The sequence below is a fragment of the Hylobates moloch genome, unplaced genomic scaffold (assembly GCF_009828535.3).
Source record: "Hylobates moloch isolate HMO894 unplaced genomic scaffold, HMol_V3 SCAFFOLD_10, whole genome shotgun sequence".
Lineage (NCBI taxonomy): Eukaryota > Metazoa > Chordata > Mammalia > Primates > Hylobatidae > Hylobates > Hylobates moloch.
In genome coordinates, this window is record NW_026652285.1 from 31,227,546 (window position 1) to 31,243,872 (window position 16,327).

Consider the following 16,327-nt stretch of genomic DNA (forward strand, 5'->3'; position numbering starts at 1 on the left):
AATATTTATTTTAAAAAATTTCTTGGCAGTTAAAAGGAAGTGGCATAATGAGCAGGACAGGACAGTTACCGGCTCCCCCTCAGATGCCTCTGGCTGGCTTCTCACATTCTCCAAGATCCAGCCTCTAGGCTCCAGTCTCGGCTACCTCTGCTGGGCGGTAGCTTACACCCCCTTTGGTTCCCCTTCTGTGTGTACACAACAGGGAAGGCTAATCAGAAAACTGGCCCAGGAGCAGCTCATTTGCATGCACTTTGCATGAAGTGACTCCACACGGGGTTGGGGAAGGTTGTGCCTGAGGAAAGGGTCAGTGTAATACCTGTGCTGCCTTCTCATCTGCACGAGGAAGGCGACGCTGGTGACAGCAAAAAGGAGGCCAAAAACCAGGGCTAGGATGTCACCTGGGATGGAGAGCAGAGAGGGCTGCTTTGTGAAGGAAGAGGGGTCTGCACAGTTCCTCAACACCTGCCTCAGTGCGCTCCACCACCCCTGCCCCGAGTTCTCAGGCAGCCCCCAGTGCCTCAGTCTCCAGAAGAGGCCAGCCAAGGGATGAGGGTGGATACATGAGAAGGGGTAAGATAAGCACCGTTTTTGCTTCCTAGAAGCCAAGTAAAAGGGCTGTTTGGGGCCAGGCACAGTGGCTCATGCCTATAGTCCCAGTGCTTTGAGAGGCTAAGGTGAAAGGATTGCCTGAGCCTAGGAGTTCAAGGCTGCAGTGGGCTATGGTCGTGCCACAACACCCCAGCCTGGGCAACAGAGTGAGACCCTATCTTTAAAAAAAAGGGGGGGATTGTTTTGAGAGAGGGATGCTAGGAGATTTCTCAAGCTTCACTCTAATCAACTAGCCCCTGGGGACAATGGGGGAATCTCCACCATGATCTGCCTCTCTAATATTGGGGTTGGGGTCTGCAGAAAAGGAGAGGGAGCAGAGGTGGTCCTGAGCAGCCCTGGGGCTGAATGGTGCCAAGGAGTCTCCTGGCATCAGGACCAAGAGGAGGGGCAGACTCACCAGCAGCCAGGCAGGAATTCAGCTGGACTGGAGAGGAAAAGGAGATGTCAGAGGCGGGCTGTGACCACCAATGACAGACACTGGCACACACATGGGAGGATAATGGACTACTGGCTGCGGGGACACCAGACAAAGCTGTACCTGGCTCAGCAGCCCGAGGACTGCTGTCCACTCCAGCAAGGAAGGAGGCCTCAATCACTCGCCCGTTCAAAGGCTGCGTTGCTCGGAAGTTCAGCTGTAGCCGAGAGTCACCAGGTCCCCACAGGGTGTCAAAGAGGGTGTGGAGCTAGGGAGGTCAGTAGACAGTGTGGGTGGGTTCATGGCATGACAGGAAACAAGGGTCCCAGGCCAGCTCACAACCAGCACCTCAGGGCTCCACCCTCCATCTCCTGTATTCCCCACCCGGCCTCTTGATTTCTTTTATAAATAAATTAATGTATCCTAAAGATGGTAGGCAGTGGTGGAATCAAGTGATATTCCCACCTCAGCCTCCTTGAGTAGCTGGGACTATGTGCACACCACCATGCCTGGCTATTTTTGGTTTTGTTGGGGTTTTTTTGGTAGAGATGGGGTCACACTATGTCGCCCCACCTTGTCTTGAACTCCTGGGCTCAAACCATTCTCCCACCTCAGCCTCCCAACGTGCTGGGATTATAGGCATGAGCCACAGAGCCCAGCCTTGACTTCTTTCTTCTCCTCTTTCTCATCTCATCTTACATCTGCTTTCCCCCACATCCACTGTGTCCACACACACCCTAGGCCCACCTGCTTAGCACTCAGCATCACTGTCTGGTTAAACACAGTCCAGATGACACCCTGGGCACAGGGCGGTGTAGTCAGAGACCCCTCATATCGGAAGTAGCGGCTGAGGTCAGAGGGCAGGAGTGCAGATATGTCCAGTCCTGGGACCTGAGTCTCTGAGCCTGTGAAGAGGATATATGTTGGGGTCTCACCTACACTGCACCCCCTTAAAGCTTCAGGGTATAGGGATACAGTTTCACCTCCCAAAAGCCAAGGTAACTCAACTCTCTGAGACCACTTCTTCACTAAGTGCAGGCCCTTCCCATAAGACGTAACTCAAAAAAAAGTACAGGGCTTTGGGGCAACTGGAAGAGGCCTGAGGAAGCAAGAGAGGGAGAAAGAAAGGAAGGAGAGAAGGGAAGGCGGGAGGGAAGGGAGGAAGGAAGAGAAGGAAAGAAGAAAGACCATCTGAGTCTACACTCTTAACTCTGTGTACCATCATAAACTGTTGGGCCATAAGTTTAAGCCCAGAGCAAATTAAAAAGAAAAAATGAATCCCAGCACTTTGGGAGGCCGAGGCTGGTGAATCACAAGGTCAGGAGTTTGAGACCAGTCTGGCCAATATGGTGAAACCCTGTCTCTACTAAAAATACAAAAAAAAAAAAAGAAAAAATGATCTGAATAACTTGTAAACAAATATGAATATTGATAACTATACAAAACAGACACAAGAAATGCAAAGGCAGAGTTCTACCTAGTCTAGCAGAGACCTAAAAGGTCTAGTACAGTAAGTAAGATTTAAAATGACCCAAGAGTGACTAAGAAGAGAATGATTTCCAACAAAAGTATTTACAAAGTTAAAATATTTGATGCTTATTAAACAGTTCTCAGAAAAAGTTTAGCTCTCCAGACTTGACCTTGACAATTCCAAACACCATTTTTTGGTCTTGTTTTTTTGTCTCATTTTGGTTTTTGCTTGGTTTTCTTTTTTTTTTTTTTTTTTTGAGACGGAGTCTCGCTCTGTTGCCCAGGCTGGAGTGCAGTGGCGCGATCTCGGCTCACTGCAACTTCTGCCTCCCGGGTTCACGCCATTCTCCTGCCTCAGCCTCCCAAGTAGCTGGGACTACAGGTACCCGCCACCACGCCCGGCTATTTTTTTGTATTTTTAGTAGAGATGGGGTTTCACCATGTTGGCCAGGATGGTCTCTATCTCTTGACCTCATGATCCACCTGCCTCAGCCTCCCAAAGTGCTGGGATTACAGGCGTGAGCCACCGTGCCCGGCGGTTTTTGCTTGGTTTTCAATCTGTAGGCAGCCGTTTGCGGGTAACTGCGTCTGTCAGCTTCACGGTTATTATCAAGATGAGCGCTGGCTCATGCTTTAATCCCTCCTGCACTGGAGGGAGCCCATCTCCAGCCTCAGACTTGAAGCTCCCAAGGGTGATTCTTTATGAACGAGGCCATAGAGATTAGTGGCCAGACCAACAAACTGACCTTCCTCAGCAATTTCTTCCAAGCGAGACAGCAACTGCTCATAGGCACTGTTTTCTTCCGGGCCCTCCTGGGGGATGACATTGTTAGACAGATGAGTGCGTGTATCCAGGGCCATGGCTGAAGGCCAGAACATGAGGGGGGTTCCCATAGTCCTCTCCCATTCCTCAGCTCTGAGAATGCTGAGGTAACATAAAATTGTAACGGTTGTTGTTTTTTGTTGTTGTTGTTGTTTTTTTTTTTTTAGAGACAAGGTCTCCCTTTTAAGACAAGGTCTCCCTTTTAAAATCTTATGTATTATTACTCAAACTCTATGTACTCTTGCTGTGCGAACCAACAAGCTTGGTGGACTGGTTTTCAATGACAAGCTGGAGAGGGAGGGAGAGAGCCCACTTTACTAGGATACTAGGCTCTCGGGCTCTTCTAACATTTGCAGTCTCACTCACTGCTGCCTCCGTACATACTCCCCACAGGAAATCATATATACACCTTTGTGTTGGTGTCACCTCTGCATTCACCTTCATGATTCTGTGTTTGGCTTTTCAGGTGAGGTCCTGACATGCCACTCCTTTTATTTATTATTCTTTTTTCCTATTTTGCTTATGAACCTAATGTTAAGAACATTATGAACCTAAGAGTATGAACATATTGACATGCTATGTCGGAGGCATTTCTCTGAACTTTGTGCTGTGTGGCTGACGTTAAAGAATCAGTGAGTGTGGCTGGGCACGGTGGCTCACACTTGTAATCCTAGCACTTTGGGAGGCTGAGGCAGGCAGATCACTTGAGGCCGGGAGTTTGAGACCAGCCTGACCAACATGATGAAACCCTGTCTACTAAAAATACAAAAAAAATTAGCCGGGCATGGTGGCACACACCTGTAACCCCAGCTACTCAGGAGGCTGAGGCAGGAGAATCCCTTGAACCCGGGAGGCGGAAGTTGCAGTGACGCAAGATCACACCACTGCACTCCAGCCTGGGCGACAGAGAGAGACTCTGTCAAAAAAAAAAAATCAGTGAGTGAGTGAACTTAGCAGGCATCTCACCATCCCTTCCCTTTACTGGCCTCCTCTAATCATAGTGTATGTAGCCTTGATTATTATGGGTTCAAATAGGTCACTAAACACTGCATTTCACAAAGGAGAAATGATGGGTCATTGGAGTATTAGAGAAATTACTCTCCTTGATGTCTAATGCACTGCAGGTGCCATTCCCTAAATAGGCCATATTCTGAGTCTTTGCACATTCTATTCCCTCTGCAATGAACACTTCCTTTTCTTTTCTACCAGTGAAGGCTTTAAGTGTCACCTCCTCTTATGGGCAGCAAGCCACCCAGGCACCAAGGCAAAAGACCGAGGACACGAGCTGTTCCAGTATAATAAAATATAAAATAAGAATAGTTATACCAGATATAGATCTTAGATATGATTATATATGAATATTCATCATTAGTTGGTAGTAATTACTCTTTATCCCAATATTATAATAATCCTCGCTCTATAATCATAACCTAGGAAAAACCAGGCCATACAGAGATAGGAGCTGAGGGGACACAGTGAGGTGTGACCAGAAGACAAGAGTGCGAGCCTTCTGTTATGCCCAGACGGGGCCACCAGAACGGCTCCTTGGTCTAGTGGTAACGCCAGCGTCTGAGAAGACGCCCGTTGCCAGGCGGACCGTGGTCTAGCGGTAGTGAAAAGTGTCAAGGAACAACACCTGCTACTTAGCAGACCGGGAAAGGGAGTCTCCTTTTCCCCGGGGGAGTTTAGAGAAGACTCTACTCCTCCATCTCTTGTGGAGGGCCTGACATCAGTCAGGCTTGCCCGCAGTTATCCGGAGGCCTAACAGTCTCCCTGTGATGCTGTGCTTCAGTGGTCACACTCCTAGTCCGCCTTCATGTTCCATCCTGTACACCTGGCTCTGCCTTCTAGATAGCAGTAGAAAATTAGTGAAAGTACTAAAAGTCTCTAATATGCAGAAATAATGATGTAAGCTGTCTTTCTCTTTGTCTCCTCTCTCTCGCTTTACCTCAGCTGCCAGGCAGGGAAGGGCCCCCTGTCCAGTGGACACGTGACCCACGTGACCTTACCTATCATTGGAGATGACTCACACTCTTTACCCTGCCCCTTTTGCTTTGTATCCAATAAACAGCAGCGCAGCCAGACATTTGGGGCCACTACCGGTCTCTGCACGTTGGTGGTAGTGGTCCCCGGGGCCCAGCTGTCTTTTCTTTTATCTCTTTGTCTTGTGTCTTTATTTCTACACTCTCTCGTCGCCGCACACAGGGAGAAGCCCACCGACCCTGTGGGACTGGACCCTACATCCTCCGTGACCACCATTTTTACTATGTCCTTCCTATGTGTCTGTCATGTCAGCCTCCCCCACTGGCTGTGGGCTACTTAGAGGCAAGGACCTACAGCTTCAGAATCCTTGTTGGGGGCTGGTGCCTGGTTCACAGTGGGTGTTAAATGAACAAACAGTGCATGAATGAGTTTGTCAGCCAGGGGCCAGGGTGAGCGTGCTGGGATGGGGTCTCTGGCTCCACGATAGAGTCCGGGAGGAGCATGGGATGGGAAAGCGGGGAGTAGGGGGTGTCCAGGATCTGGTACCTCCAGAAAGGCGGCCAACACGGCCAGGCCTCCGGGGCGCCCCAAGGCCTCGTCAACTCTGGCATAGGCGGTGCTGAGGTGAACCACGTGGATCTGAAAAGGACACGAGGGTAGGAGACGGCCACGTCTCTGGCCCCGCCCTGTCCCGCTCCTTTGCTCCTTCTCGGCCAGCTCTGCGCTCACCTCGGCAGGGAAACGGTGGCCTTCCACAGTGTGCTCCGAGCCCGGACGACCTGCAGCCCCCCAGTGCAGATGCAGCTGCAGAGCCCGGTACTCCCGCCCGGGACCCAGAGCCATCTCTAGCCCGGGAGGCAGGGTCAGTTGCACTGCGTAGGTAGAGGCAAGTGAGCCGGCCCCGCCCGGGAGGGCCAGCCCAATCCCCGGGCAGGCACTGCCGCGACGGTTCCCTTCCCTGCGCCCCGCCCCATCCCCAAGTCTCGGCGGGGAGACCCCCTCACCACTGTGGCCATTGTTGCGCAGGCGCAGTTCTGGGAACGGCGGGAGCTGGAAGCCCAGGAGTTCCAGGGGGCGCAGGGCCCGGCAAAAGGCGGTGAGCTGGGGGCGGATATCCACCGGGGACTGGAAGCGGCCCGCGCAGGCTGGGGACACCTGGGGCCAGGACGGGTCGCCTGGGGTGGGAGAGTATAGTGAGGAAGTCTGACGCCTAGGTCAGGAACTTAGGGAGCCGGGGTAGAAAAGGTGAGGGGGTGGGACGGCGGGTGGCGGGTGGGACGCCCGGGACCAGTGTTCAGGGACCGCTGTAGGGGAGATCCACAGAGCTGGGTTCCCAGATTGGGTCTGTGCAGCGGGTGGGTGTCTCACCTCCATAGCGCCAATGACTCTGGTCATCCCCTGTATAAATGAAAAGGATGAACCGCTCAAGCTTAGAGCCCAATCCCTTCCTGGCGGCCAAAACGACGTCACAAACTCAGATGCCTTACGGGAGCAGTACCGGTAACAAATGCCTTAGGCGGGCCAGGTGCAAAGCACAGGAGACCGCATCCAAACTCAACACCGCAGCTGGGTGGGCCAAACAGCAATCCTACCAGTTTGCAATCATTGTCTTAGGGTCTGTAAAAGTGAGTGGCTGCTTCAGGCCAGGCGCTGTGGCTCACGCCTGTAATCCCAGCACTTTGGGAGGCCAGGGTGGGTGGATCACCTGAGATCAGGAGTTCGGGACCAGCCTGACCAACATGGTGAAACTCCGTCTCTACTAAAAATACAAAAATTGGCCGGGCGTGGTGGCGCATGCCTGTAATCCCAGCTATTTGGCAAGAGGCTGAGGTGGGAGAATCACTTGAACCTGGGAGGTGGAGGTTGCAGTGAGCCGAGATCGTGCCATTGCACTCCAGCCTGGGCAACAAAAGTGAAAGTTTGTCTCAAAAAAAAAAAAGGTGAGTGGGCACTTCAGTCCTGAGTCCCAAATGAGTGAGTACACCATCTTTCCTTTCTCCCTTCTTTCTTCTCCCCACTCATCCCTCTGCCTTGTATGGTCTCCAACCCCTTTCCCCAAATTCCTGGCTTGGGAGTCAAGACGCCACTTTTCTCTACCTGCTGTGTCCTTCTTCCTAGGTCTCAATTTCCTTATTGTAGACTAAAGATGAGATGGCTTCTACCAGCTCTTCTTGCTTGTCCTCTGGTACCCACTTCATCTCCCAAGCTTTCCTTTTTTCTTCCCCTCAAACTCTCTGGCTCTCCTTCTCCACCTATTTTTTTTCTTTGTCTGCACATTTTTTCTCTCATCTGCACTTCTCTCATCCCTTCCTCTTCTCTAGCCTCCCCCTTCTCTCCCATTCCATCCAGCTCACTTCTCTCCTTTTGCACGCTTTTTATTCTCTCTCCACATCTGTCCCTTTCTACCTCTGAAAGTGGGGATGGGGATATTGGTATGGGACCTCTGGAAGGGCTTCTGTGGGGAGTACAGGCTGCCCTCCTTCCCTGAGTGACCAGAGCCTAGGCTGGGGTATGGGAGGGGAGGCATGAACCTCCTGGAACCTGGATTTGGAGACTGATGACCACTTACCTTCTTTGTCCCTGTGGGCATTATTCTGGGGTTCTTGAGGATCTCCAGGAGCCTCAACAGTAGGTAGATCCTCTAACTTCAGGGAGCCCTCTTCTTCTGATTTAGGCTTAACTTCAGGTAGATCCTCCTCTCCGGGTAGATCCTCCTCTCTGGGTGGATCCTCTTCACTGGGTGGATCCTCCTCGCCCAGTGGGTCATCTTCCCCAGAAGAGCCTCCTCCCAGGGGGGAATCCTCCTGCATCCGGGGCAGCCTCTGGGGATGGGCAGGCACCAGAAGCAGCAGTGACAGCAGCAGTTGCACAGTGAGGCCTGGAGCAGGGGCTGGGATCAACAGAGGGAGGCAGGGGCTGGGGCACAGGGGAGCCATGCGGCTGACTGTGGGGTGTCCCAGCACACGGTGTGTACGGGCTGTACGTGCATTGGAAACAAGAGCTGGGTGGGGGAGGAGCAAGCCTGGAGGGGAGCAGGCTGACTCACAGAGCGCCCTTTTGCAGAGATGGAGCCAAAGTCTCACAGGTTTGTCTGGCCCTGTGCCCTCTCCCCCATACCAAAGCCAGGATGGGGGCGGAGTGAGGGGCAGGTGTGTGCACAGGCAGAAGGTTATCGGGGCCATGGACTCAGCTTGGAACCCAAGGCACCACCTGGCACTATGCAGGCTCTCCCTGGCACCACCCAGCTGCTTGCCAGCCAGCCTCAGCTAACCCTGGCCTGCTTCCCAGCTCCAGGCACGGAAGGGGAAAGGCAGGGGAGCTGGGGCCCCCATGCCCTCTGGCTGAGAGGGAAAGCAGCTCATGTATACATCCCTGACTCCACCAGGAAGCAGGTAAAGAGGTAGGGCGGGCTGCTAGGGGAGCCCGAGGGTGAGTTAAGTAATGGGTATGTGGGAGACAAACTTGAGCTTGAATGAAAAGCAAGTGTATGTGTCAGAGGGACTCTGATAGGTTTAACCTATATTTATTTTTCATCACATTACTCTCCTGCTCAAAAGCCTTCATTGGCTCCCCACTGCCTGCCACAATACGCACATTGTGTACTTCTGACTTCCAAGTCTCTTCAAAACCTTGCCCAAGAGACCTTTCCATCTTGTCTCCTACTACTCTCCCTCATACTCTAGCCAAATTAAACTATTATTTTTTTCTCCAAACCTTTTACCACCTTTGTTAATCTAGTTCTTGCTCCCTGAAATGCTATTTACTATTGCATTCAACAAATATTTACTTAGTACCACCATAGGTCCAGCACTGGGCTATGGACTAGGGACATGGAAATGAATAAGACACGGTCCCTCATTTTGGGAGGCTGAGGTGGGTGGATTGCTTGAGTCCAGGAGTTCGAGACCAGCCCAGGCAACATGGCCAAACCCTGTCTCTACTAGAAATACAAAAAATTAGCCAGGTGTAATGGCATGTGCCTGTAGTCCCAGCTACTCAGGAGGCTGAAATGGGATGATCGCTTGAGCCGAGGCAGTTGAGGCTGCAGTGAGCTAAGATTGTACCATTGCACTCTGGCCTGGGTGACAGAGCAAGACCCTGTCTCAAAAAAAAAAAACAAAAACAAAAACAAAAAAACACTACCTGCCCTGAGCAGCTCGCAGTCTAGTGAGTGAGGGCAAACCCTGTCAATATCATAATATTCAGGGAGGAGAGATGAATTCTGCTTTAGAAGATAATATAGAAGTAGGCAAATTTGATCATGTCCTTGAAGAAATACCAGTTCAATTGGTAAAAACAATAGGGAGAATGATATTCTGGGCAAAGGGGAGGCATAAAATATTATGAGCAGGAGAGTGACAGAATCCAATTCTCATACTAGGTCACGGTGAGGGCTTGAGGGCTAGTATGGAGCACAGATTGCAGGGGAAGACTGGATGCAAGGAGATGGGGTAGAAGAGTGTGAGGACCCCAAGAATGGGCTTAGGCTTCCCAGTTTTTTTCTTTTCTTTTTCTTTTTTTTTTCCAGCCCAGGCTGGAGTGCAGTGGCGTGATCTCGGCCCGCTGCAATCTCCACCACCTCCCAGGTTCAAGCGATTCTCTTGCCTCAGCCTCTTGAGTAGCTGGGACTACAGGCACCTGCCACCACGCCCAGCTAATTTTTGTATTTTTGGTAGAGATTGGGTTTTGCCATGTTGGCCAGGCTTGTCTTGAACTCCTGACCTCAGGTGATCTGCCTGCCTTGGCCTCCCAAAGTGCTGGGATTACAGGCTGTTTTTTTTTCTAATTAATTATTTTTAAAATTTATTTTAGAGATGGGATCTCACTATGTTTCCCAGGCTGGAGGGCAGTGGCTATTTATAGGTGCAACCCTGCTACTGATCAGCACTGGAGTTTTGATCTCCAATTTCCACCTGGGTCAGTTCAACCATCCTTAGGCAACCAGGTTGATGCAGAACTTAGTGCAGTCACCTGACTGGTATACTACACTACAGCCCAGAACTCCTGGGATCAAGTGATCCTCCTGCCTCAGCCTCCCAAGTAGCTGGGACTACAGGCACGCGCCATCACACCTGGCTAGTCTGCCTTTTTAACAATTTATTAAGCCTCCTCCAGTCCTCCAGGTGCTGTTCTAGGCCCTACAGATGCAGCATTGAATAGATAACAGCTCTACTGTTTTGTAGCTCACATTCTAGTAAGGCTCCATTGGCTTCAACAAACTAAAAGAGAATAAGGCCATTTCAGGTCCATATCTAGGGCTAATATTCAGTAGGCACACACCAATATGGTTGTGTAGGTTAATTAAATATATTAAGATGTTTCTAATCCTGTTGGCATATAGCCATGGCCCCTGGCTCCAGGGTACCCCTGCTACCCTAGCTCTTCCTTAGGGACCCTCCAGACCTCCTGATCCCTTATCTAAAGAGGTATTCCCTGGCATAACAGAGTCCCCAGGAGCCCACTTGAGTGCCTCAGCCACCTTCAACTCTGATGGGTCAGTGCTTGTGCACTTGCTGCTGTGTTACAAATAGTTTTACTGGCGGGGTGCGGTGGCTCACGCCTCTAATACCAGCACTTTGGGAGGCCGAGGCGTGCAGATCACCTGAGGTCAGGAGTTCCAAGACCAGCCTGGCCAACATGGCGAAACCCTGTCTCTACTAAAAATACAAAAATTCGCTGGGCATGGTGGCAGGCACCTGTAATCTCAGCTACTCAGGAGGCTGAGGCACGAGAATCACTTGAACCTGGGAGGCAGAGGTTGCAGTGAGCCGAGATCGTGCCACTGCACTCCAGCCTGGTCAACAGAGTGAAACTCTGTCTCAAAACAAACAAACAAACAAACAAAAATCCTGGCTAACAGAGTGAAACCCCGTCTCTACTGAAAATAATAAAAAAAAAAAATTAGCCGGACGTGGTGGCGAGTGCCTGTAGTCCCAGCTACTCGGGAAGCTGAGGCAGGAGAATGACGTGAACCCGGGAGGCGGAGCTTGTAGTGAGCTGAGATTGTGCCACTGCACTCCAGCCTGGGCGACAAAGTGAGACTCCGTTTCAAAAAAAAAAAAAAGTTTTACTGTCCTCCCTGTCTAATCTCTTCTATTCTTTGAGACTCAGATGAAAGGCCCCCTCCTTCAGGAAACTCCTTAACCAACACTCTACCACTAGTCTGGAAAAGATCCCTGGCATCTTTGCGCCAACCCAGTTCTTTGCCTGCCCTCAATAATAACCTTGTCCACCATCTAACTCATATAAGGGTGATTTATGACATTTTATCTGCTCTAACGGCCTTCAGCTCCATAAGGGCAGGGTCCAGTACTTGATTGAGTCAGTCTTTTATTCAACAGCAATTATTGAGCATTTTCTCTTTGTAGATTACCTTGCCAGGTGCTTGAGAAATACCAAATTGACTAAGATATATTCTCTGCCCTCAGGGAGCTCATTGTCAATGACCTATGCCTGTCAAACCACAACTATCCCATAAACATGACATAACTTTTGACATTATTATTATTTTTGAGACAAGGTCTTACTCTGTCACCCAGACTGGAGTACAGTGGCGTCATAGCTCACTGCAGGCTCGACCTCCCAGGCTCAAGTGATCCCCCCCTCAGCCTCCTGAGTAGCTAGGATCACAGGCACAAGCCACCACCCCTGGCTAATTTTTTTTATTTGTTTTGTAGAGACGGGGTTTCGCTATATTGCCCAGGTTAGTCTTGAACTCTTGACCTCAAGTGATCCTCTGACCTCAAGTGATCCTCCCACCTCAGCCTCCAAAAGGGTTGGGATTATAGGCGTGAGCCACCATGCCTGGCCCAACACCACATTTTTGTGTCACTCCAAATCATCTGTGTTGTCAGATGACTGTCATATTATACAACAAAATATATATGGCTGAATAACAGCTGTCCTCCAAATGGTCATCCTCAGATGTAGTCAGCCTAAGATTCTAGGGTGCAATTTCTGGAGCCAAATTCAGAGCTCTCCATGGCAGTGTGGTCCAGGGTACACTCTGGATGGCCGGCTGATTGTCTCGGTCAGCTCTGTCATTAGCTTGAATCTTGCTTGGCCCCTGACACATGGAAGTACATGGTAATATCTGAATTGGATGGGCCTATACAAGACAGAATGTGGTAACAACTAATCTAGCTCTCTGTTACAGCTCACTCATTTTCCAAATGCGATTCCCTATGGCTCTGTTTCTCTGTCTCTCTCGTCTCTGGTCTGAGTGGAGAATGTGGACTCTGACCCTGGATCATGCTGGGCGTCTGCCAAACCCTCAAACAGGTTTGAGTTATTGTTTCCTGAGTCTCCCCAGGTTGGGACAGAGTGTACTCAGGACTGACTGACCAGGGCACCCCACACCTGGATCAGGACCGCTCTGTGGTTATTATAGGCCAAGTGTTTGTTCATGAGGGTTTGTGTTTTCAAACACGGAGGGGTCATGTTACTAAAACATGTCTCTGCCTATCCCAGCATGGCAGAGGAGGAAACTATTCACTGGTAGAGTAGAAGGGAAAATGCTCCCTCTCCCAAGCCATAGCTTGGGGGCAAAGACTGATCAAATTCCTCGTATAACCTTGAGGCTGACTTGTAGTTCTGGCTACCTCCCCATCTATATTCATTTCCAAGGGCTGCTGTAACAAATTACCACCAACTGGGTGGCTTGAAACAACAGAAATGGATTTTCTCACAGTTCTGGAGGCCAGAAGTCTGAAATCAAGGTTTTGACAGGACTAGACTCTCTCTGAAGGCTCTGGGGAAGAATCCTTCCTTGCCTCTTCTAGCTTCTGGCGCTCCAGGCATTCCTTGACTTGTAGCTGCATTACTCCATGTCTGCCTCCAACTTCACATGGCCTTCTCTTGTCCCTGTGTCTCCACTGGGTGTCTCTCATTGAGACACTTGTCATTGGATTTAGGGCCCACCAACATAATCCAGAATGATCTCATCTCAGGATCCTTAACTAATTATGTCTGCAAAGACCCTTTTTCCCAACAAGGTCACATATACAGGTCTTGGGGATTAGGACATGGACATGTCTTTATGGGGCCACCATTTAGTCCACCATCAGTGCAGTGGAACTGACTGCACAGGATGAGAAGGGATGAGTTCGTATTGAAGACTCTCATGCTTTTGCCCTTATCCTGCTCCTTATCTTTGCAAGGCAGTGTCATCCACTCCCATGGCTCCTATAAATTGATGACACCCAAGTATTCCTAGGCTGGACTCTCTCCCCATGTCAGACCCATAACCATCTGCCTAATAGACAAGACCCAAGACATCTCCACTTGGATGTCCCACAAGTATTTCAAGTTTAACAGGCCCCAGGTTGAATGTGTCTTCCCTACAAATCTCCTTTTCATCCTCCTTCAGTGAATAGTGCCACCCTCCACCCAGAAGCCAGAAACCTGGTACCATCTCTACTTTCATCTTTTCCTTCACCCTAGCATTCCATAACCATGCCCTATAGATTCTACCTTCTAAATTTTTCATCCACATTTTTCATCTTGGCACACACTTTTGTCACCTCTTACCTGTATGACTGCAATTGCCTCCTGATGGGTCTTGCTGAATCCAGCAACCAGAGTGGTGTTTCTAAAATGGCACATCTCATGATCCCACTCCCTGTTTAAGGCCTTTCAATGGTTTCCCATTGCCCTTAGGATAAGGTTCACAGTACCTGACGTGGCCTTCAGCGGGCCGCCATTGCCCTGGTTTCCATGGCGGGCTTATGACCTAGGGAGGTCCAATCAGTGAAGCTCTCTGTCTGAAGTATTTGATGGCTAAGGGAACCAATTCTGCGGACAACACATAAAGAAGCACACAGCCATTGTAACTGTGGGCAGCCATCTTGACCCACAATGGAAGCCAGCCTTAAGATGAAGGTAAAACCATGGAAGGCACGGTGGAGTGGTGGAAAGAGGTCCTTGGTAACATGATTGAGCTGCTGGATTAGGCCAACACTAGGGCCCACCTGCTTCTGGACTTTTCAGTTGCATGAGTCAATAAATTATCTTAATGTTTAGCCACTTTGAATTTATTATTACTTATATCACAATTTTACTGATATAAATTCCTTCTAAGTTTGGCCTCTGTCTACCTCTCCAGTCTCCTTTGTCATTCACTCTCTCCCTTGCAGTCTGTGCTCTCATCTTACAGAACTTCTAGCAGTTTCTTAAATTCATCGTATGCTTGCATATGTGTGTGTCCAAGCCTTTGTCCATGCCGTTTGACTCTTTTTTCCACTTCCCCTGCTGCCAGCGCCCAGCTCTGCCTAGCCAGGTTTTATTCATCCTTCAGGTCATCAGTTCACATATCACTTCCTTTGAGAAGGCTTCCCTGACTCCTACACTAGGATCAGTCCCTTCACTGCATGCTTGTGTGGAAGCCTACATGTCCCTTGTAATGTTTCTTCATTTTATGGTGACTCCTTACTGTATCTGCCATGCTGGAGTGTAAGCTCCCCATGGGCAGGGGTCATATTTCTCTTGTCCACAATTTCATCTTCATGCCTAGCACAGGACCTAGCACATGATGGGCATTTAATTTTTTTTTTTTTTTTTTAAGATGGAGTTTCGCTCTTATTGCCCAGGCTGGAGTGCAATGGCACGATCTTGGCTCACTGCAACCTCTGCCTCCCGGGTTCAAGCGATTCTCCTGCCTCAGCCTCCCAAGTAGCTGGGATTACAGGCATGTGCCACCATGCCTGGCTAATTTTGTATTTTTAATAGAGACAGGGTTTCACCATGTTGGTCAGGCTGGTCTCCGACAACACATAAAGAAGCACATAGCCATTGTCACTCTAACTCCCGACCTTAGGCGATCCGCCTGCCTCGGCCTCCCAAAGTGCTGGGATTACAGGCGTGAGCCACCACGCCCAGCCTAATTTTGTTGAATGACTGATTGTTGTTCAAAGCATCCCTAGGGCTTCTCCAGCATCCATCGGATTGAAAGCAAAATTTGAGGATAACTAAAGAATAAAGGGGTTATTAACTACCCTCTGAACCTCCTCCTGTTGGCCCCTCCTATCTTTGGCTATGGGAGCAGAGTTTAGCAGCTGTTCCACGTAGAGTGTGGTGTGTCTGACTTGCTCTGTGGGAGACTTAGTCCCTAGGGAATTAGTTGTCACCAACTGTTTTCAGTGTGTCTTCTTGGCTTTGCCCTCTTCCTCTTCTAGAGTTGAATGATTCCCCAACTGATGCTCACAGGAGGCTCTATTCTCCACCCCTCTTCCACCCACCCAAAGCACTAACACACACTGGCAGCATTCACAAACACACCTATCACCAACTGCACCCCAGATGTTGTGGTCTACTCTCATCACCTGGGCTCACAGTGACACAAATTACCATGGGATTATCTGTCCTCTTCCATCTTCGAGCTCTTAGTGTGTAGACTGTCCCACATTCACTTGAGACAGTGTAACCAGTCCTCTACCTATCTGGTATCACCACCAGTTTCCTTGGGACATAAGCCCAAGGTACAGTCTGATCCAAACTCTCCCTTTCCTTCATCCAAGCCCTTCAAGTTATTCCTCCCTGGTCTAAGCCCAGCATTATTCCTTTCTTAGAAGTCTTAGAATGTCAGAGCTGGTGGGGAGGTGGTGGAGACCTCAGAACCCTGACAATCCCCTGGTTCTTGGCTTGGGGCCCAGATTCCTAGGAGTCCAAAACAGTAGGGAGGGAGCCTAAAGTTTCTGACATTTTGGTTTTTTTATTTTTTATTTTATTTATTTATTTATTTATTTTTTTTGAGACAGAGTCTCGCTGTCGCCCAGGCTGGAGTGCAATGGCGTGATCTCGGCTCACTGCAGGCTCCGCCCCCTGGGGTTCACGCCATTCTCCTGCCTCAGCCTACCGAGTAGCTGGGACTACAGGCGCCCGCCACCTCGCCCGGCTAATTTTTTTTTTTTTTTATTAATTTTTTGCACACAAAAACAATAAACATTTTCTAATAATACATACAAACAAAAAGATGCGTATCAAACATATTAGGAAGGTTGCACATGGGAAGTCGGGGAATAGAAATGGGG

At 49.7% G+C, this 16,327-nt stretch overlaps 1 protein-coding gene across 2 annotated transcripts; it reads right to left on the reverse strand.

Annotated features, from left to right (window-relative positions):
- On the reverse strand, positions 1-8,349 carry CA9 (carbonic anhydrase 9). 2 transcript variants are annotated; one of them, XM_032164042.2, is made up of 11 exons: positions 7,870-8,349; positions 6,669-6,698; positions 6,305-6,475; positions 6,030-6,172; positions 5,847-5,939; positions 3,241-3,307; positions 1,772-1,929; positions 1,148-1,292; positions 1,007-1,033; positions 317-398; positions 1-185 (listed from the first exon to the last, which is right to left on the reverse strand). In XM_032164042.2, the coding sequence occupies exons 1-11, from the start codon at positions 8,234-8,236 to the stop codon at positions 125-127; spliced, it is 1,344 nt and encodes a 447-aa protein (XP_032019933.2). In that variant the 5' UTR covers positions 8,237-8,349; the 3' UTR covers positions 1-124. The 2 variants fall into 2 exon arrangements, with proteins under 2 accessions (XP_032019933.2, XP_058301769.1); XM_058445786.1 differs by lacking the exon at positions 1,007-1,033.
- Between the last annotated feature and the right edge of the window lie 7,978 nt (positions 8,350-16,327).

Coding starts and splice junctions, on each gene's coding strand:
- CA9 (XM_032164042.2), bottom strand. CDS start 8,236: ATGGCTCCCCTGTGCCCCAGCCCCTGCCTCCCTCTGTTGATCCCAGCC. Junction 6,173..6,304: donor GCGCAACAATGGCCACAGTG/GTGAGGGGGTCT, acceptor CTACCTACGCAG/TGCAACTGACCCTGCCTCCC. Junction 186..316: donor CAGATGAGAAGGCAGCACAG/GTATTACACTGA, acceptor GTGTACACACAG/AAGGGGAACCAAAGGGGGTG.